Source organism: Eschrichtius robustus, chromosome 12 (assembly GCF_028021215.1).
Source record: "Eschrichtius robustus isolate mEscRob2 chromosome 12, mEscRob2.pri, whole genome shotgun sequence".
NCBI lineage: Eukaryota > Metazoa > Chordata > Mammalia > Artiodactyla > Eschrichtiidae > Eschrichtius > Eschrichtius robustus.
In genome coordinates, this window is record NC_090835.1 from 41,499,455 (window position 1) to 41,521,985 (window position 22,531).

At 41.2% G+C, this 22,531-nt stretch overlaps 1 protein-coding gene across 1 annotated transcript; it reads left to right on the forward strand.

The window, feature by feature from the left end:
* Positions 1 to 1,771: 1,771 nt before the first annotated feature.
* On the forward strand, positions 1,772 to 21,524 carry LOC137772838 (putative serine protease 46). The gene is given in 6 exon segments (XM_068556874.1): positions 1,772 to 1,853; positions 4,665 to 4,842; positions 5,024 to 5,139; positions 5,142 to 5,282; positions 6,069 to 6,232; positions 21,270 to 21,524. Coding segments are annotated over 6 exon segments (936 nt in total).
* The last annotated feature ends 1,007 nt before the right edge of the window (positions 21,525 to 22,531 follow it).

The window sequence follows — 22,531 nt, forward strand, 5'->3', positions numbered from 1 at the left end:
CCACTGCAAGTGAGGTTTTTCCATTTCTCGTGTATCACTGTTTGATGTTGTTACTGATGAACAGAACTTTAATGTTACATAGTCATTACAATTTTTATCTTTTTTCAACAGAGAGTAATTTTATTTTTCTGTTTAAAGCTTTTGTCCTGAATTACATCTTTAGAGATTAATATTGTTATTTCTATTTTTGCTTATATATACTTAATATATTTTTGCCCATCTTTTACTTTCAACTGCTTCATATCACTTTGTTTTAGGTGAGTCTCCATTGAGTAGCATGTGAGTGGATTTTTTTCTACCCAGTATAAGAATCTCTGACTTGCAAAAGTAGAGGTTTTTCTTTGTATTCACATTGGCAGTGATAACGGATATGCTTGGTCTTTATTCAATTACCTTGGTTTTATTGGTTGATCATTCCCCCGTAAAGCATTACTTTCCACAAAGGCAGAAGAGTAGAGAGAGTTTTGCTTCTCTGGATTTTCTTTATTCTCTCTCTCCCTCCCTCTTTCTCCCTCTTTCCCCCAGAGGAAATCTGATTGTAGGAAATCTGATTTTCTACCATGTATCCCTAAAAATAGTTTGTGTTGCCTGTTTTTGAATTTCATGCAATATGTACCATTTGGTGTCTGAATTCTTTCACTCAGCAATATGTTTTATGAGATTCCCATGTCGCTACATGAAGTGGTCCGTTCTCATTGCTCGAGTATTCCGTGCATTCATCCTGGCTTTGATGGCAGCTGGGTAGTTTCTAGTTGGGGCTCTACCCAACAGTGCTGCTGCCAACAGTCTCACGTGTCTTTCCTCCTGCATACGTGCATGATGTTTCTAGGGCTCACAACCAGGAGTGGAACTGCAGGTTGTGAGGTAGGCACATTTTCTGCTTTGCTAAATGATTCCAAAGTTTTCCACAGTGCTGGCCCCAGTCCATCTCCTCTAGCAGTGTAATGAGCATCAATCTCATTACCCACGATCTTGACAACACTGGCAACGGGGTGGAGCAGGAGTGAGCCGTCCTCATGGACAGTCCCTCATGGGATTCTTGGGGTGGGGACTTCAATGGAGTGGTGGGGAGGGGTCCCAAAATGTCATTTATTCTGCTGATTCATGAAGACCCAGGCTTGCAAGCTGCTTCCTCTCAGGAATTCACCTCCCAGGCCCAAAACACCTGGCCTCTACCCATGAGCTGTTCTCTTAAAAATGCAGAGTGGGAAAAAGGAAAATTTCAGTTCCAGCTCAATCAATCACAGCAGGAACTAGCCGTCCCCCTCTCAGAGCCTCAGTTTCCATACCTCCAGGGGAGCCATGAGAAGGGCTTCATAAAGGAACTTGAACTGGGCACTGGGAGTGCCTCACAGGCCAGGCACTAGGCACTGTCACAAGCCAGATACCTGGCGCTATGACAGACTTAGGGTTAGGGATACAGGGGCCCCGTCAAGGCCAAGGCTGAGCCCAGGAGGCACTGTCTCGGGCCAGACAGCGCATGCTGTCACAGGCTCAGGGCAAGGCATCAGCAGCACCATTCCAGAGAGGTGTCTGGCAGCAGCATCACATCATGGCTCTGGCAGGCCATGACCCAGACCACATTGTCTACTTAGCCTCCTGCTGCTGCCCCAGCTGGGTGAGCCCCCAACCCTGGGGCAGAGGCTCACTCCCTGCTGCCCTGCATAAACAAACCATGAGTTCTAAAATTCTCACACAGTAGAGATGCCCTGCCCCACCCTGCCTCTAAGTCCCATTATGAGGACCAGTGAGGGCCGTGCAGTTGCTTGCCATGGCATGTGGGCAGGGAGATCTTCAGGGCCTCACATCTCCATTTCCTTCTGCCAGGGCTGAGAATAATCTCTATGTTGAAGGTAGGGCTTTGGGAACATGGGAGAGAGGCAGGAGGGCTTTGTTTGCCTGGGTGCCTATATCCACCGTCCTCATGCCTGCGTGGCCTCCATTTGTTCCTGATGGGCATCTGCTCGTCACACTGCATGGTGTGCCAAACCTGGGGACCCAGACAGTGTCGAGGCAGTTCCTGTTTGCCAGTGACCATGAACACGAGGAAAGAGCCTTATTAAAAATGGAAAAAAACTAATATCCATGGAATGGATTTGGGAGGCACAATCTCAGAGAACTGGGACTTGTGATGAGGGCGATGTGATATGTGGGTGACTGCTCATCCCACATAAGGCATCATTCACATGGCTTATATCTCAACACCCCTTGAAGTGGGCTTTACCAATATCCCCATTTCACAATAGGAACCTGAGGCCCAGAGAACTAAGTGCTTGTGGCGCCAGGATTCAATACCAGTTTTCAGTAGACTCTTCGGGGGTAAAAAGTGTGGGACCCCATGTGACAAGGTCTCTGGGCTCCCACCCTACCTGACCACATGTAATCTTGTGGTGGCAGCCCTGATTCAGGTTACCTGCCAGCTGTCCATTCTGCCCTAGGCAGAAAATTTGCTGGCGTGGCATCTGTTAGTAGGGATGTGTTCCCCAACTTAGGGAATTTGTCCTTTTCCTTCACTGTGTGACTCCCCTTCCCAGACCAGTTCCTTGAGTGAGTGAGTGAATGAATGAGCGCTTTCCTACTCTGTGCTGTCCTCAGGCATCTGTGACGTCTGGGGGTGGTGAGGATGTGCACTGCTCCTTGTAGCTAACTGCTGTGCCTGTGATGATGTGGGGTGAGGGTCTGGGACCTTGTAGGGACGGAGGTCATGAGCCAAGACACGCATTCCCATTGCCACGTGTGAGTGCACGGGGTGACATCGGAATACAGCTTGTGAGTGGGAGTGCTTGGACTCTAGAACTCCAAGAAGGGGTAGAGGTGGTCCGCAGTGGAATCTATTTGAGCCACTGAGTGTCCCCCGTGCGTGGAATGGTATCACTGTGTGTATGACAAGCTTGATCCGCAACACCTCATGCCCCCAAATTAATCCATTATGGCTCCCTCCAGATTCAGTTGCTGTTCTTGGTGCTGGCATCTGGTGCTGGCATCTCCAGGCTGAATCCTGCACATCTTGTATAAGGTTTGGGGGAAGGAGATCAGAGTCAACGTTGTCCTGGACGTGAGTTCTGAGGAGTGCTGTTCTCTGAAACTGAGGAACCCACTGAGGGTGTGGAGCACAGAAGCAAAGCCCAACCCTACCTCTTAGAGCTGTCCCTTTTTAAGTGGCAAAGTTCATTCTGTGGGACCCTGGGTCTCCAGGGCCTAAGCTTTGTGAGAGAGGCAAGGGCAAGGCTTTGGAAGCCCTCTCTTTCCTCCCAAAGTCTCCATTGGAGCAGGCTGTAATCTGAAACAAGGTAGCCATAAACCCACCACAGTATATGAGAAGGGCTGGAAATGTGGCTCCCCCTTGGGGGAGACAGCAAATAAGACAGCAAGCCATTGGACAGAAACATGGGCAAGAATGGAGCAATGAGAGGACAAGGCAGACAAAACTCCATGGAGATGTTGGGGCTTGTGCAGGTGCCTGTGGATCCCTGTGGGGAGCCACTGGTTGAGGGTGAAGGTGACCAGCCATGGGAGTGTGTGGCAAGGGAACCAGCCATCCACATCTGATAGCAGTACCAGGAGCCCTGGGACATGGTGGAACAAGACCAAACATCAATGGTTTGGGACCCTCTGAGGGACTGCTATGAGGCAGGGCCCAGTAGATGTTTCTGCTAATGTGTATGAGCCGCAATAGATTATTAGCCTGGTCTGTTGATTGTTGTACCTTCTCCACCACCACCACGGAACGCGCCCCCGCACCCCCCCCCCCGCCCCCCGCCCCCATTCCCAGGCAAGGATGAGCCTTGCTTGCTGCTGCTGAGTCCCTGAAGCTCTGGTTGGCACTGCACGCTGACTGCTGAGGGAAACACTTTCTGGAACCACGTCTGCTTGAGACAGTGTAAACACATGTCCAACTTTGCCTGTATGAGGAGGTCTGTGACCACCTATGACAGCTTCTTGGCCAGCCCAAACTTTACAGCAGGCTATACATAAGGAACCTTTTAATTTGTCTTTAATCTTGGTCTCCAACCTTTGCTGTAGAATTTCTCTCTTTCCTGTCCTCAGTGATGTTCAGTTATTAAATACCAGTCCAAGGTGGTCCAGTTCAGAATCTCAATCTCCTATCCAGTTCAATGCAGCCCCCACTGCTCCCACTCCTGCTTTTGGGGCCAGTGAGGAGCAAGGAGGAAATTGACAAGCATCTCTACTCATTTCCTGGTATGGTCGCAGAGAGCGCACCTCCAGGGCTGGTGGTCTATGGAGGCAGGCCCTGGAGTTGTACAATGTGACATCACTGTCCATTGCTTTCTGGCTACAACTGACCAACAGCTCTGCTCATTGTGCCCCATCACTTAGCGCTTACTGACAGTCACCCCTCTGATGATTCTCTCTTCTCCTTCACTTGTGTAAACAAGGGAGAAGGGATGAATCCTGGGCTGATGGATTGTAAGAAGCCCTGGAGGGGTTGTCTGGTCCCTGTTGTTAGGAGGCTCTCTTTATAACATGGGGCTCCTGCTGCCTCTGGGCCTTTGGTTGCCACTTTGGGGGTGGTGAGAAAAGCCCCTCCCCACATGTGCATGTGGCAGTGGCTGCTTGTGATGGCTGGAAGTCTGAGGGCTGCCCTTCGCTGCCTGAGAGTCTGCATGGGGCTGTCATGGCCCTCTCTCTACCCTTTTCCTAAGGGTCCTGGTTCCAGGCCTGTGGTCAGACTAACATCTCCTGCAAGAATGTGAAGGGGAAGCTAGTAGAGGTAGGCAAATGGCCATGGCAGGTGAGCATCTTATTCCTGGGCACGAACAACTGCAGCGGCTCCCTCATCCACCACTAGTGGGTCCTTACAGCTGCGCACTGCTTTCAGAGGTCAGTCAGGGTGGCCAGCCAGTCGCAGGGGCTTTGCTTTCTGGCCTGGGAGCCCCTGCTGAATCTGGGGATCCGGGAGTCGGGGCCTGGCTGGGTAGCCCTGTGCTCAGCCTGTGTCTCTCCAACCATTCCATGTTTGACCCCACTGCTGGTGATCTGCCTCCTACCCGTGACCCTGCAGATCCAAGGACCCCAGATCATACTCTGTGAAGATGGGAATTCAACGCCTCTCAGAAAATGGCACCGAACTCTCAGTCACTTGCATCGTGATTCATGAGGATTTCACCAAGCTCATGTCCAGGATATTGCCCTCCTGAAGCTCAGGAACTCTGTCTCCTGGTCCCCCCTCATCCAGCCTGTCTGTCTACCTAACCCTAAACTCAAGCCATCTCTTGGATCCATGTGCTGGATGATTGGGTGGGGACAAACGTATACTCAAGGTAAGTGAAGGCAGGCCGAGGTCCCAAGACACCTGCCTCTTCAGAACATAACTCCACCACGGGCTCCTTCATCCATTCCTTTATTCACTCATTCACTCCATCAGCAAATATTTCCTGAGCACCTACACGTGCTGCACATTGCCCTGAACTCTGTTGATAGGAGGATATACACAGTGCCCTGGTGTAAAAGACACTCATGACGTGTACGGACCTCAGTTCCCAAAGTTAAATTAACTCCAATGTCAAGCTCTCACCTTGCAGCCTGGAAGGAAATTAATCTTTGGCTATTAATGGGATTTCCTGTCTGCAGGTGGCACAAGGACTGTGGTCTCAGGGGGGTACCTAGGCATTGGGTAGCCATTGTACCCACTTGTTATCTTGAGCACCAATAATTCCTGTCCCCTGTTGGTGTCATTCTGAGGTCCTAGAATTGAGGAGCCTTTGTGGGGTCCTTCCCTCCAGGGGGTGGCTCACTCTGGGCTCTAAGGTCTTGCCACATTGGCAGGTAGCCATGAAGAAGTGCCCAGCCATTCACCCTCATGGAACGTGAATTACTGGGGTAATCTCTCCTTGGCTTCATTCAGTGCCTGGATGTTGGTCTGAGCCCCTCGGGAGACTTTTTAATGAGCTCGGGCTTTTTCAAAAGTCAGATTGTGGTTTGGGGCCTTTATACATCACTATCCCAGGAAATGGCCCTGCCTCCCACATTACCAATCTGGATAGCTCCAAGATGGAGATGTGCCAAAGAGCTGAAGGGATGACGAGGCAGGATCTCTCTCTCTTCAGAGACCCCACAGCCCTCCTACAGTCTTCAGGAGGTAGCTGTCAAGATTGTAAACAACGAGATCTGCAATCAACAGTACAAGTTCCTCTTCTTGAAGGGCCAGAAGAAGTTAATCAGGAATGACATGATTTGTGCCAGCTTACAGTGGGGCATGGACACCTGTCAGGTGTGCAGTGTCTAGACCTGGGCAAGAAGACTTTCAGTGGTCATGCATTCCTTTCCACATGGCACTGGGAGACCTTATGAAAATCTCCTTTCCCTGGGCTTCAGTTTCCCAATCTGTAAAATAAGGGTGAAAATACTTTTCACTCCTGTCCACAGTTATGGTTAATAATGGCAGTACTTCTCACGTTATTTGAGCACTTCTGAACATCAGTCACATGCCCAGATCTGGGCCAGATTCTGGCAGAATGAGTTTAGCATAAATGGCATCATTCTGTAAGCAAGCTTCTGCTGCTTGCATCTTCTAGTCAACATTGTTTTTGAGATTTATCCATATTGATACCTGCCTCTGTAATTCATTAATTAACAGCTCTATCTACAATATACTCTTTTGTGAATAGTCCACAGTTTATGCATTCTCTTGTTTATAAAGATTGAGGTAGCTTCTAATTTTTTCATATCGCGTACTCTGCTGCTCTGAATATTCTTACACACATCTCCCTATTTACATGTTCCAGAATTTCTCAGTATGGTGCATCCTGCAAGGAACTGATGGGTCATAGGCTGTGCATACTTTCATCTTTAATAGTCATTGCCAAATTATTTTCCAAAGTGATTGTATTAATCTATAGTCTTACAGCAGTGTTTGAGAATTGCATTGTTCCATATCCTTGCCAACTTTTGGTACTGGTCAGACTGTAAAATGTTTTCCATTCTGAGGATGAGAACTAGAGAAATAGTATCCCATTGCGGTTGCATGTACCTGTCCCAGTTACTAGTGCAACTGTGCATCCTTTCATATGTTTATTCACCATTCATAATTCTTTTTCTGTGAATCACTTGTTCAGATAGTTTACACATTTTTCTGTTGTTTGTCATTTTCTTTTTATTATATTTTTATATTTTGGATACTGATTTTATGTTCATTGTGTATATTGCAAATATTTTCTTTCTTTTTGATCATTTTGTATATACTCTCCTTTGCTCAACAGCAATTTAGATTTTAAAAAAGTTTTTTTTATTGGAGTATAGTTGACATAATGTTGTGTTAGCAGTTTAGATTTTATTTCAATCAAACATATATCCTTTTTTTCCTTTTTAGTTTATGCTTATTTAAGAAACCCTTCATTTTCCTGAGGTTATAAGGACATTTTCCTATGTTCTCTTTTTCCTAAAAGTTTGGGAATTTTGGTTTCCACATTTGGGTCTTGAATCCATGTGCATTCATTTTGTGAACGGTGTAATTTAGGGGTCTATTTTTATTTATTTTGCGTATGGACTACAAATTGTCCCAGTGTCATTCACTGGAAAAACCATTTCCTGTACTGGCTGTCACCACTTCTCTCATAAATCAAATTTCTATATACACAGGGGATAATTTCTTGAGTTGGACACCTTCAAAAAATTTTTTTTCATTTTTAAGACAAGTATTTCTTGTGGTTTTTAAAACTGAAGTATAATTGATTTATTGTGTTAGTTTCAGGTGTATAGCATAGTGATTCAGTGTTTTTGCAGATTATATTCCATTATAGGTTATTACAAGATAATCAATATAATTCTCTGTGCTCTACAATATATCCTTGTTGCCTATTTATTTTATATATATTGAATAGTAGTTTGTATCTGTTAATCCCATACACCTAATTTGTCCCTCACTGCTTCCCTCTTCCCTTTGGTAGCCACAAGATTGTTTTCTATATCCGTGACTCTGTTTCTGTTTTGTGTATACATTCATTTGCATTATTTTTTAGATTCCACATATAAGTGATATCATGCAGTATTTGTCTTTATCTGACTTATTTCACTAAGCATAATATTCTCTAGGTTCATCCATGTTGGAGATGGCAGTATTTCATTCTTTTTATGACTGAGTTATATTCCATTGTAATATATGTATATATATATATATATATATATATACATATACATATATATATATATATATATATATATATATATATATATATATATATATATATATATATATATATATATATATCACATCTTCTTAAGCCAATTGTCTGTGGATGGGTACTTGGGTTGCTTCCATGTCTTGGCTATTGTAAATAGTGCTGCTATGAATATTGGGGATGCATGTATATTTTTAAATTAGTGTTTTTGTTTTTTCAATGTATATACCCAGGAGTGGAATTACTGGATTATATGGTAGCTCTATTTTTAGTTTCTTAAGGAATCTCCATACTATTTTCCATAATGGCTGCACCAATTTACATTCCGACCAACAGTGTACAAGGGTTCCCTTTTATCCACATCCTCTCTAACATTTGTTATTCGTAGATTTTTTGATGATAACCTTGCTGACAGGTGTGAGGTGGTACCTCATTGTGGTTTTGATTTGTGTTTCTCTAATAATTAGCAGTGTTGAGCATCTCTTCATGTGCCTGTTGGCCTGTCTTCTTTGGAAGAATGCCTATTCAGGTCTTCTGCCCATTTTGATTGGATTATTTGTTTTTGTGATATTGAGTTGTATGAGCTCTTTGTATATTTTGGATATTAACCCTTTGTCAGTCCCATCATTTGCAAGTATTTTCTCCCATTCCATAGGTTGTCTCTTTGTTTTGTCAAGGTTTCCTTTGCTGTGTAAAAGTTTTTAAGTTTAATAAGGTTCCATTTGTTTATTTTTGCTTTTATTTCTTTTGCCTTAGGAGACTGATCCAAGAAAAAGATTGCTGTGATTTATGTCAAAGAGTGTTTCACCTATGTTCTCTTTGAGGAGTTTTATGGTTTCATGTCTTACATTTAGGTCTTTAAATCATTTTGAATTTATTCTTATATACGATGTGAGGGAATGTTCTAACTTCATTGTTTTACATGTGGCTGTCCAGTTTTCTCAGTACCACTTGTTGAAGAGAATGTGTTTTCTCCATTGTATAGTCTTGCCTCCTTTGTCATAGATTGACTGTAGGTTTGTGGGTTTCTCTGTGGGCTCTATTTCTGTTCCATTGATCTCTGTGTCCATTTTTGTGCCAATACCATGCTGTTTTGATTACTGTAGCTTTGTAGTATAGTCTGAAGTCTGGGAGAGTTATATCTCCAGTTTTGTTCTTTTTTCTCAGGATTCCTTTGGCAATTTGATATCTTTTGTGGTTCCATATAAGTTTTAGGATTATTTATTCTACTTCTGTGAAAAATTTCCTGGGTATTTTTATAGGGAGTGCATTAAATCTGTAGATTGCTTTGAGTAGTATGGCCACCTTAATAATATTAATTTTGAAATCTAATAACACAGGATATCTTTGCATTTCTTTCAGTCTTCTTCAGTTTCCTTCATTAATGTTTTATAGTTCTCAGTGTATAGGTCTTTCACCTCCTTGGTTAAGATTATCCCTAGTTTTTTTTGACACTATTTTAAACAGGATTTTTTGAAACTTTCTCTTTCAGGTATTTCATTATTAGAGTATAAAAATGCAACAAATTTCTGTATATTAAACTTGTATCCTGCAAACTTACTGAATTCATTTATTAGTTCTAATAGTTTTGGATGGAAACTTTAGGGTTCTCTATAGAGAGTATCATGTCATCTGCAAATGTGACAGTTTTACCTCTCCCCTTTCAATTTGGATACCTTTTATTTATTTTTCTTGTCTGATTGCTGTGGCTAGGACTTCCAATACTATGTTAAATAGCAGTGACAAGAGTGGGCATCCTTGTCTTGTTTCTGAATTTAGGAGGAAGGCTTTCAGCTTTTCACTGTTGAATATTATGTTGGCCCTGGGTTTGTTATAAATGGACTTTATTATGTTGAGATATGTTCCCATGTGTTGTTGAGATACCCACTTTGATGAGGGTTTTTATCATGAATGGATGTTGAATTTTATCAAAGGCTTTTTCTGTGTCTACTGAGATGATCATGTGGTTTTTGTCTTTCCTTTTGTTAATGTGGTGTATCACATTGATTGATTTGTGTATGTTAAACCATCCGTGGGACCCTGGAATAAATCCAAGTTGATCGTGGTGTATGATCCTTTTTATGTATTGTTGGATTCAGTTTGCTAATATTTTGTTGAGGATGTTTGCGTCTATATTCATCAAAGATATTGGTGTGTAATTTTCTTTTTTGGTAGTGTCTTTTTCTGGCTTTGGTATCAGGGTAATGGTGGCCTCATAGAATGAATTTGGGAGTATCCTCTTCACTTTTTTGGAATAGTTTGAGAAGGATAGGTGTAACCTGTTCTTCCTATGCTTGGTAGAATTCCCCAGTGAAGCTGTCCAGACCTGGACTTGTGTTTGCAGGAAGTTTGTTTGTTTATTTGTTTTACAGATTCTATTTCACTTGTAGTGATCAGTCTGTTCAAATTGTCTGTTTCTTCTTGACTCATTCTTGGCAGGCTATATGTTTCTAGAAATTTGTCCATTTTCTCTGTATTGTCCAATTTGTTAGCATATAACTGTTCATAGTATTCTCTTAGGATTTTTTGTATCTCTGTGATATTGGTTGTTATTTCTCCTCTTTCTTTCTTATTTTGTTTATTTGGGTCCTCTTTTCTTCTTCGTGAGCCTGGATAAATGTTTATCAATTTTGTTTATCTTTCCAAAAAACCAGCTCTTGGTTTCATCATTCTTTTATATATATATATATATTTTTTTTTTTTTAATCTCTATTTTACTTATTTCCTGTCTGGTCTTTATGATTTCCTTCCTTCTGCCGACTTTGGGCTTTCTTTGTTTTTTTTTCCCAATTCTTTTAGGTGGTAGGTTAGGTTGTTTATTTGAGATTTTTCTTTTTTTCTTGAGCAAGGTCTGTATCACTATAAACTTCCCTCTTAGAACTCTTTTGCTACATCCTGAAGATTTTGGAAAGTTGTGTTTTCATTTTCATTTGTCTTGAGGTATTTTCTGATTTCCTCATTGATTTCATCATTGACCCATTGGTTTTTTAGTAGCATGTTGTTTAGTCTCCACATGTTTGTTCTTTTCCTATTTTTCTTTCTGTAGTTGATTCCTAGTTTTATATCATTGTGGTCAGAAAGATGCTTGACATAATTTCTATTCTGTTAAATTTGTTGAGGCTGGTTTTGTGACCTAGTGTGTGATCTAACCTGGAGAACATTTCATGCCCACTTGAAAAGAGTGTGTATTCTACGTTTTTTTTTTTCTTTTTTGGATGTAGTGTCCTATAGATATCAATTAAGTCCAACTGGTCATTGTTGTCACTTATGAACTCTGTTGCCTTACTGTTTTTCTTTCTGGATGATCTGTCCATTGAGGTCAGTAGGGTGTTAAAGTCTCCTACTATTATTGTATTATTGTTAATTTCTCCCTTTATGTCTGTTAGTATTTGCTTTATATATTTAGTTGCTCCTGTATTGAGTGTATATGTTAACAAGTGTAATATCCTCTTCTTGTATTGATCCCTTTATCATTATATAATATGCTTCTTTGTCTTTCATTATGGTCTTTGTTTTAATGTCGATTTTGTCTGATATGAGTATTGCTACCCCCACCTTCTTGTCATTTACATTTGCATGAAATATCTTTTTCTATCCCCTCATTTTTAGTCTGTGTGTGTCTTTTGCCCTGAAGTGAGTCCCTTGTAGGCAACATAATGAAGGGTCTTGTTTTGTTTTGTTTGTATCCAGTCACCCTATGTCTTTTGATCAGAGGATTTAGTCCATTGACATTTAAAGTAATTATTGACAGGTATGTACTTATTGCCATTTTATTCCTTGCTTTCCAGTGTTTTTGTGGTTCTTATTTTTTCCTTTCCTCTTCTTTTTGTTTTTCCCATTGTGGTTTGATTATTTTCTTTTATAGTATTCTTGAGGTCCTTTCTTTTAGTTTTTTGTGTGTACAAAACCTACAATAGGTAGGTTTTTGATTTGTGGTTACCATGGGGTTTATGTATATTGACCCATAATTATACCTATTTGCTTTAAACTGAAGTCATTCAAGTTCAAATACATTCTAAAAGATCTACATTTTTTACTCCCCTCCTCCAGATTTTGGGTTTTTGATGTCATATTTTATATCTTCATGCTTATCCCTTTACTGTTTATTGTAGTTATAGTTGCTTTTACAATATTTTTTGTTTTTTTATTCTATGTACTGGCTTACTTAAGTTATCCTCAATCCTTACTATATATTTGTTTTTCCTATTGGGATTTTCCCTTTCCTACAGATTCTTTCTTCTTTTCAATTTAGAGAATATCCTTCAACATTTCTTTTAGGTTAGGTTTGGTATTGCTGAATTCTTTTAGTTTTGCTTGTCTGAGAAATTATTTCTCTCTCTTTCTGTTCTAAATTATAATTTTGTTGGGTAGAGTATCCTAGGTTCAGGTTTTTCCTTTTCATGAGTTTGAGTATATCATGTCACTCCCTTCTGGTCTGCAAAGTTTTTGCGGAGAAATCAGTTGATAACTTTATGGGGGTTCCCTTGTACATGACTCTGTTTTTCTCTTGCTGCTTTTAGGAGTCTCTCTTTATCTTTAACTTTTGACATTTTAACTATGATATGTCTTGGTGTGGGTCTGTTTGGATTCATCTTGTTTGGGACCCTCTGTTCTTTCTGTACCTTGATATCTGTTTCCTCCTTTAGGCTTAGGAAGTTTTCAGTCATAATTTCTTCAAATACATTTTCAATCCCCTTCTCTCTCCCTTCTCCTTCCAGAACCCCTATTATGCATATGTTGGCATATTTTATATTATCCCATAGATCTCATATTTTGCTTTCTTTTTTTTTTTTCCATTTGTCTGTCTGCTGTTCTGATTGGGTGATTTCCATTAGTCTATCTTCCAGATCTCTTATGTGTTCTTCTTTGTCATTTAGTTGGCTATTCATTGCTTCTAGAGTGCTTTTTATCTCAGAAATTGAATTATCTACTTTTGATTAGGTCTTCTTTATAGTTTCTAGTTCCTTGTTAAAAAGCATCTATGTTTATATTGATACTCTTTCTTAATTCACTTAACATTTTTATTAGCAACTTTTTTTGAAATTTCCTCCTTTTCTTTTTTTTAAATAAATTTATTTATTTAATTTATTTATTTTTGGCTGCGTTGGGTCTTCGTTGCTGCACACAGGCTTTCTCTAGTTGCGGTGAGCAGGGGCTACTCTTCGTTGTGGTGCGCGGGCTTCTCATTGCGGTGGCTTCTCTTGTTGCCGAGCACGGGCTCTAGGCATGCGGGCTTCAGTAGTTGTGACACGCGGGTATTAGCAACTTTTTGAAGTCAGCGTCTGGTAGACTGATTATCTGTTTCATTATTTGTTTTTTCAAGGGTTTTCTTTTGCTCTTTCAGCTGGGAGTAGTTCCTCTTTCTTTTCATTTTACTTAACTTTCTCTGTTTCTGTGAATTTAGGTGAAACAGTTATCTATTGTGGTCTTGAAGTGGTGTTTTTATGTGGGAGTGTCCCTACATAGACTGTGTGTGCCCAGTGTCTTTGGTGTGAGGGCCGGATTTGATGCGGATGCCAACCACGTCTTTCCTCATGGTGTGCTGGCCACTATCACTTTGATAGAGGGTGTGGCTGGTGATGGAGGAGCTAGAGCCTGCACAGGGTGTGAGGTGGGACTTCCTCTCTGCTCCCTGGCTGTGGCCGCCCTGTCAGGGGTGGAGTCTGCTCCCACATTGCTAGAGCGGAAAATCTGAGGTCGGGCTTGAGCCAGCTCTGTTCCCTTTAAGTGTGTTTTTCCTTCTCCCCTCACTGGGGCTTTTGCCCCAAAGGAGGGGAGTGCTGAAGTAAATGGGGCTGAATTGGAATATAGTTGATTTATAATGTTGTGTTGGTCTCAGGTATACAGCAAAGTGAATCAGTTATCTATATCTATATATCTATATCTATATCTCCACTCTTTTTTAGATTCTTTTCCCATATAGGCCATTACAGAGTATTGAGTAGAGTTCCCTGTGCTATACAGTGGTCCTAATTAGTTATCTATTGAGAAGTTTGACTTTAAATCAAGTCTAGCTTTGTGATTATTGCCTGGCTATGGATATTCTGATTTCTGAACTGAGAAGTTTATGTGACCGCGTAATCCTACTGATTATGATTACATTAATCACAGTGAGCAAAACGTTCTGACTCTGCCCAGTTTTTACCCAGGATCAGGGAAAGAACTCACCCCTTAAATACATTTTAAAGGGACAAAGGGGGTTCCAATGAAGATGCCTGTTGTGTTCAATGTACCATTTACACTTTTCCCTGTCCTTTGCTCATGTTTTTCTGTTAAACTACTTTTCTTTTTATTGATTTGTAAAAACTGTAGATATTATATGCTGTGGTAATTGGTAAAGGAACATCATGTCTTTTTCAACTTAATTTTAAGTGGTTCATAAGTATAGGTGTATACACACACACATACTTATGGAGAGAGAGAGAAGATAAAACAAATATGGTTAAACATTAAATTAGTGAGTCTGGGTAAAAATATTATACTTGTATCTTTTCTGTAAGTCTTAAATTATTTCAAAATAAAAAGTTAAAAAAAAAACTTTAGGAACCAGAAGTTTTAACCCTTTGTGAAATGCTTTACAATATTTTACCCTACTTGTCCATGATTTACCTTTTTTTGGTGTGGATTTCTTCCCATAGAGTTAATTATTAAAATTTTCATATGTTCATATTTATCGTTATTTCCCTTAATGATTGTAGTTTCTGTGCTGTGCTTAGAAATATCTTTCCCACCCTGAGATTATAAAATTCTTTACTCATACATGTTCTTAATTCTTTTCTTTAAATATTTTAATTTTGATTCATCTAGAAGGGTGAGAGAGGAAACCAGTTTTATTTTTCTCCAAATGTAGCCAGTTATGTCAATAATTTTTATTGAATACTTTTTTTTGGCAATGAATTAGAAATGCCCTCTTTATTATATCATACATTCCCATCTTATTTTTGTGTATTTCTGCCCTTTGCAGTCTCATTCGTATGCCACCACCACTCTTTTTAAATTATTGTAGCTTTATAATTCCTTTTTGTATGTGGTAAGGCAAGTCCTCCTTCATTATTCTTCTTTTAAAGAATTTACCTTGCTCTTCTCCCATGTCATTCTAATTGAACAATCTTTGTCTCAAGGTATTTTCTGATTTCTTCTTTGATTTCATTGTTGACCCATTTTTTTAAAATTAATTAATTTATTTTTTACTGCATTGGGTCTTTGTTGCTGTGTGCGGGCTTTCTCTAGTTGCGGCGAGCGGGGGCTACTCTTCACTGCAGTGCACGGGGTTCTCATTGCAGTGGCTTCTCTTGTTGCGGAGCACAGGCTCTAGGCGTGTGGGCTTCAGTAGTTGTGGCGCACGGGCTTAGTTGCTTCGTGGCATGTGGGATCTTCCCCAACCAGGGCTGGAACCTGTATCCCCTGCATTGGCAGGCAGATTCTTAACCACTGTGCCACCAGGAAAGCCCGACCCATTGGTTTTTTAGTAGCATGTTGTTTAGTTTCCATGTGTTTGGGTTTTTTTCCCATTTTCTTTTGAACAATCTCAGTATAATATTAAAAGGAAAATCATGTGGTGATTTTGGTAGAAATTGATAGTTTGATTTAGGGAAAATAGACTCTATTTTGCTCTATTTTATTTGTGTCCCTAGAGCAGGAGTTTATATAGCTTTCTCCATATAATTACTTCATGCTGCTTCTTAACTTTATTCCTAGATATTTTATATTATATCTCTATTGTAATATAAAATGTTTTTTTCAGTGTATTTTCTGTTTGTATTATATATTGATTTTTTGTGTATTTACTTTGTAATAAGCAAAATTCCTGGATATAGTGGATATAATGGATTCTCTTTAATTTTGAGACATACCATCTGCAAACAATGGTAAATTTGTCTCCTACTTTTCAATATGTATGCCTCTTACTTCTTTTTCTTGTTTATTGCAATGTCAAGAATCATATTCCAGAACAATTGCTCTGTCTTCCAGGAGACACTATGCTATCTTGTTTTAGGTATGTCTCTTATAAACAGTATAATGCTCAGTGCTATATTTTTCAACACATTTGGGAGGCTTTCCTTTAATCCATTTACCAAGAAGAATGTTTCTTTTTATCCCCTTACTTTATGTATTGGTTTGATTTTTTTTTTCCACTCCACTTTTCCCCTGTAGTGGTTTAAAAGTTGTCATAGCTCAATGTCATTCTACTACAGATATTTTCCACACACGTATTTAAAGTTGACTTAGCACCTAGAGTTAATCAATGTCTACTGCTTCCTCCTCAGCAGGACAAGAGCCTTCCTTCCTTTTCACTTGCCTCATTTCCATCCCCCAGACTCATCTTGTTGAAAACATCTGGGAGTTCAGCTCACTGAACCCTTCTATTATATCCAAGAGTTTTTAGTTGACTCTCTTGGGCTTTCCAGGTCTATGCCCATATGAGCTACAATTAGTGATGATTTTGCCTCTTTCATTTTCATGATTTTTACTTTTTTCATTATTTTGGGTACTGCTCCCCAAAAGCAACCTGGAATTGTAGCTTTTTCTTGTTGCTGACCTTCCTGGAAGTCCTTCCCACACTTCATCATGAAGCATGTTGCTAACATGGCATATCATCTGTCGAGGAGAGAGCCATTCCTTTGTTTCACTGTGGCATTTTATTTCAGGAATGAATGCTATGCTTCATAAAATGTGTTTTCTGCAGCTATCACGATGACTCTACACTCTGACTCAGGGTGCTGAGTCGGTTCCGTGAACAGATTCTTCATGTCCATTTACCCTGCCTTCCAGGATTAGCCCTCCCTGGTCATGGTGCACTTTGGTTTCATTCATCTGTTGGATTCAGATTTATAATATCTTTTTTTAGAATACGTTTAATTTATTTGTTCATCCAACAAGACACCCCGTGCTGGGCTCTGGGCCAGGCACAGGATAGTGCTGGTGCATGGCCCAGGAAAGGTACTGGCCCTGAAACAGCAGTCCTATGAGATACCATCCACGCAGCCTTTGCGTTTTGTTTTGTCTTCCTCCAGTGAGGCTGGGCTCCACTGAAGGTGTGTTGAGGAAGGCACCCCCTTTGTCAAGTTACAGAATCACGACTATGCTTCACTTGAAAGCACAGTCTATGTTCTGGAACATTTGAAATAACATAAATTATCTGCTCCTTGAATGCTGGATAGAAGTTGCTTGTGAAACCACATAGGCCTGTTTTCCTTTGAAGGGGTAGTTCTTGAGCAATATTTTAAGTTGTTTTGTCCATGATTATTGGATTTTCTTAGAAATTATTCATTTCATCCGGATTTTAAATCCATAAAGAGAAAGTTATAAATAGTCTTCAGATACTAGAAAGTGTATTTTCCCTGGATCTGATTCTAGTCTCTTTTCTACTTATACCACAAAGTATTTGAATTTTCCTTCTCTTTGAGTTTTTCTTGGTAGGACTTACAAGATATTTATTTTGTTGTTGTTTTTTAAGTACAGTTTATTGATTTTATTCCTCAAGTCTATGATTTTTTTGCTTTCTAATGCATGACATCTGCTTTTTGTCTTTATTAATTCCTTTTCAAGTGTCTTCAGCTGAATATGCAGTGATAAATAATTGATGATGATAATAAATAATTTATTTTCATTCTCTCTTGTTTGGTATTAAAGTATTTAGACTAAGACTCTTCTGTGTGAAATTCAGGCCCACATCCCATGGGCTTTGCAATGTATGGCCTTCTTATCTTTCTACACTCTAACTGTAGATTTTAATTCTGTTTTCATTTTAACATTTTTGAAAGTTAATTTTTTTTTTCTTTGATGGGGGTGGTTCACATTTTGTTACTGGATTCTGGCTTAATTTCACTGTGGTAAGAGAATGTCCACATACAAGCTCTTTCTCTCTCTCTTCTATTTTCTCTCTCTCTCCCTCTGAGTTCTCTTTTTCTCTGGATTGCCAGAGTCCAGTCAACCATATCTCTATCACTAGCTTGACTATCACTGGCTTGATTTTCCCCTTCATCTTCCATTTTCTGTCTCCACAAAAGGCCCCTACTGAAATCTGTTTAATACATGTCTTTAAAGACGTCTGTATCTTTGAAAAATGCATAGTGTTGCTATACGTATATTTTACTTTGCATAAATGATATTGTGCTACAGTCCCCTCCTGTATTTGTTTGTTGAGGAATCTCAATTTGTTCGAGAATCCACATTAAATAGTTTTATTCTTTCTAGTCATTGCCCCCATATGCCCTGTGTCAAATCTTCCTCCCTTCTCCAAACATCATTTTGGGCAGAGCCCATAATTTTCAGTTACTTTCAGTTATTAAATACCTTGTCTATTATAAGTCTCAATTTAAAAATCAATTTGATTGGAACTTCCCTGGTGGCACAGTGGTTAAGAATCCACCTGCCAATGCAGGGGACACGGGTTCAAGCCCTGCTCCAGGAAGATCCCACATGCCGCGGAGCAACTAAGCCCGTGCGCCACAACTACTGAGCCTGTGCTCTAGCGCCTGTGAGCCAAAACTGCTGAGCCTGCGTGCCACAACTACTGAAGCCCGCGCACCTAGAGCCGGTGCTCTGCAACAAGAGAAGCTACCTCAATAAGAAGCCCAGGCACCACAGTGAAGCGTGGCCCCTGCTCGCGGCAACTAGAGAAAGCCCACGTGCAGCAACAAAGACCCAACACAACCAAATAAATAAATAAATAAATAAAAGTCAATTTGATTTAAACTTCACCAAGCCCTACTCCATCTCCCTCCTCTGGAGCATGGGGGTCTGGACACTGGGAGCTGACAACTGGGTCAGCCTAGACATGGAAACCTTCAAGTCTCCCTCAACTCTTTTTCTCTGCTTGTTAATTTTCAGGGTTTCCTTAGATATGCTAAAATTGACCTCTAGTTGGTTTTAGACAGAGAAAATGCCCTATCTTAATTCATCATCTATCTTCAATGAGATTTGGTGTCTTTCATTGAACAGATGGTCTTAACTTTGATATAATTAAGCCTAACACATTTGCTCTCTTCAGGTTTGTGGGGTTTTATTTTAAAACATGTGCTTCATCCCAAGTCATAAAGTCATGGCCCTACATTTTTAATTAGCTTTATCTTTCTAACTTTTCACATTTAGAGTTTTATTTCCTCTGGAGTTTTGTTATGATAGGGTCCAACTTCATTTTTCTCCATCAGTTTCTCCACCATCTACAACAGAGACCTCCTTTCTCATAGTCATGACACTTTCTGGGCATGTGCCAAGTTTCCTCCACCTGCAGGCATCTGGCTGGCTCTCCATTCCCCCATTGGTCTCTTTTTCTGTTTCTATGCTAGTACCGTGGTTTCTATAATTATAGCTTTGAAATATATCTAACCCTGTTTAGATATTTCTGCAGTCCCCAGCCTCTCCAATTTGCTCTTTTTTTCTCAAACCTGTCATAGAATTCATGGACTATTATCCTTCAATATCAATTCTAGAATCCGATTGTCAAGGTCCTAAAAAAATCCTGCTGGCATTTTATTTGGAATCGCTTGAACTTTAGAGGTCAACATAAGGAGAACTGACATTGTTATAATTTTTGACTCTTTTACTCTCTATTGAATACAGATAAAAGAATATTTATAAAATGTGTATGGAGAATAAAGAATAACACAACCAACACCCATACCCTCAGCACCAAGCCTATAAAATAGTGCATTACCAGAAACTTTGAGGCTTCCACGTGATGATTTCTGAATCTCAAATCATGAAGGCTCTGATGCTGCTTTTGTTTTTTTCTGCTGGCTGGCATTTGCTCTTGGTGCCTCAGCTTCCCTGTGTGCAGGGTGATGTTTTAAGAGTGAGGACATGTTCTTTAGAGTGTTTTTTTGTGGGAGTTCGCTGAAGCATGGCTTGAAAGTGGGTTCCTTCAGTCAGAATCTATATTTGCTTCTGCCAGATACCTGGACATAAAACCAACCCAGGACCTCTTTAAACGACGTTCTTGGCTCAAGTTTTTTTAACCACCCAGACAGTGTGAATTCAAGTTGCAAGTTCACATGAGGGCAGGTGTTCCTAGTTTATCTTCACTTGGAAGGTGTGGTCCTTTCTGGGAGGTGTAGTTTTTTGCAGGAGGTTTCCTCTTAGGCTCCCCTCCTTGGGCAGGCCCTGGGTTTTGCCTTTTGCCTTCTGTACCCACAAATGAGGCTGTGAAAACCAAAGCTCAGTTTCACTGGGTTTGGCCTATGGCCTTGGGGCAAAAGTCATCTTCTGGGCTTTGCTGATGGCTCTCTGTGTTTCACCCCTCCCTTGGGTTTTGCACTCTGAGGAGTCTTTATTTTCTTGCCAGCTCACCCATGCATTTAAAATCTCACATGTTTAGTTATCTTCAGCAAGGTGGGAAAGGAGATCTAGTCTTCCATACTGTAGGAAGCCAAATGTTGAGAACTGACTTTTTTACATTGTTTTAAGTTGCCTCATCTAAGAACAACGGTATATCTGTACATTAATGTAGGTCTTCTTTTGTGTTCTTAAGTATAGTTTTATTATTTTTTCCTTACATGTCTTATGCACTCTTCATTAGATTATGTCTTATAAATCTTGGTTTACACTACATTTAAAAATATACATATATGTGGGGGAGGGAGGGAGGGAGAGCATGAGCTGTTTTTCAGATTTATAAAACTTTTCAACAATACAGAGGAATGTAAGAAAGTTTTAAGAAAATCATAAACCCACCATCAGCAGAAATAACAGCTACTACCTTTTGATGTATGCTGTTGTAAACATTATTCTTATACATGCACCTGCTTTGCACAAAAAGAGAGGGGGCAGGTTTGCATTTCAAATGGCTCATTCTGTAAGCAGGATTGTAGGAAAGAAGAAAGTCAAGGGCAACACCTTGGAGGCCCACCACGATTTAAAGAGAAGGCAGAGGAGGGGACTGCTAGTTATGGTCAGAGAGTTAGCAGGGGAATGCAGAGAGAGGCCATTGTGATCCTGAGCTTGGGCCCCAGTGCAATGCTTCCATGTCACAGAGCAGGTTCATAGCCATGCCTCGATATCAGGGACAGCACGGGCCTAACACAGCTCGTGCTAAGGATATGGCCCGGGAAGGTGCAAGTTTATTTGTCCAGGACTTGCAGGGAGGCCTTCCTGCTGCCTCCTTTATGTCTCCCTTCCTCCCCTCCACAGGGTAACTCTGGCAGTTCCCTTGTCTGCCAAGTGAACCACACCTGGATTCGGATGGGGGTACTGAGCTGGAGCTTTAGCTGCAGCCGGCGCCGCTTCCCGGGCATCTACACCAGCACTTCCTACTTCACTGACTGGATCAAGAAACAGATCAGTGACATGAGGTTCATTAGTAGGGCCAGGCCAGACTTCCTGAGCCTGGTCTTCCTCACTGGCTACATTCTGCTGGTTTCCTTGGGCTCCCTGTGGCTCCTGTGAGTGATGTTTCCAGGGCATTCCCTCCCGGAGGCCATTTCTTCCTCCCCTCTGTCTGTCCTCAGGAGAAGTGGAGACTGGAGGAGTACAGGACATCAGGGCAGAGTACTCTGGGAGAGGGTCCCAGAGCCACTGTTTTTTCAATTGTTCAATGAAGATGCTCTTGAACTTTGTGTCACTGACGTCATCATCTTTCTTCTTGATTATGGCCAGACCCTTCAAAGCCTCGCCACCCCCAAGAGGCCTGGCTGTCCTCTCAAGGGGAGCTTCCCTGATAGTCCTCCTTGTACTTCTGCTCATCATGTTCCCGTCTCTAGGCTACAGTTTCCTCTTCTGCCAAATATGGAGCTGGACTTTGTGATCTCACTCCCTGCTTAGTCATCCCAGCACTCCAGCAATCCCCAGGTCCCCATGACCCTCTCCTGGGTCTCTGACCCAACAGTTTTCCCTCAGGCCTTACTGTGAGGGTTGGCCTCTTCCCAAGAAACTCACAATGACCAGACCTGCACTTGTGGACCTGGCTTCAGAACATGTGGGTCTCTCCCAAGCCCTCATATCACCCTAGGAGTCTACAGAAACTGACTGGTTCCTCCTCCCTCCCTGGCAGGGATGGGTGATGATGGGGGGCAGGGAGGGGCAAGGCAGAGTGCCTGCTTAGGTGATTGTGTGAGGTGACTGCACCCTGAGCTCCTGAGCTGCCTTAGTGACCTCCATCATACTCTGAAGAGGAAGGACAGGAGCAAGCTAGCCAGACTGAGAGGGCAGAGCTCTGCCACCCTTGTGGAAGGTAGCATGGGGGCCCCTCAGACCTGGTAGGCCTCAGGTTCACAGTGGCCAGCTACCCTTGCCCTCGGGCTCCAGAGTGTAGTAGGTGTGGTTTGCTGGAGATTGGAGTACTGAATGGCCAGCCCTATTGTCTCTCCCAAGACAGCAGGACCTGGCAAATGTTAGATTGTCCTGGCTTGATTTAACTTTCACCTTATCATTTATTAGGCTAGAATTTTCCAACA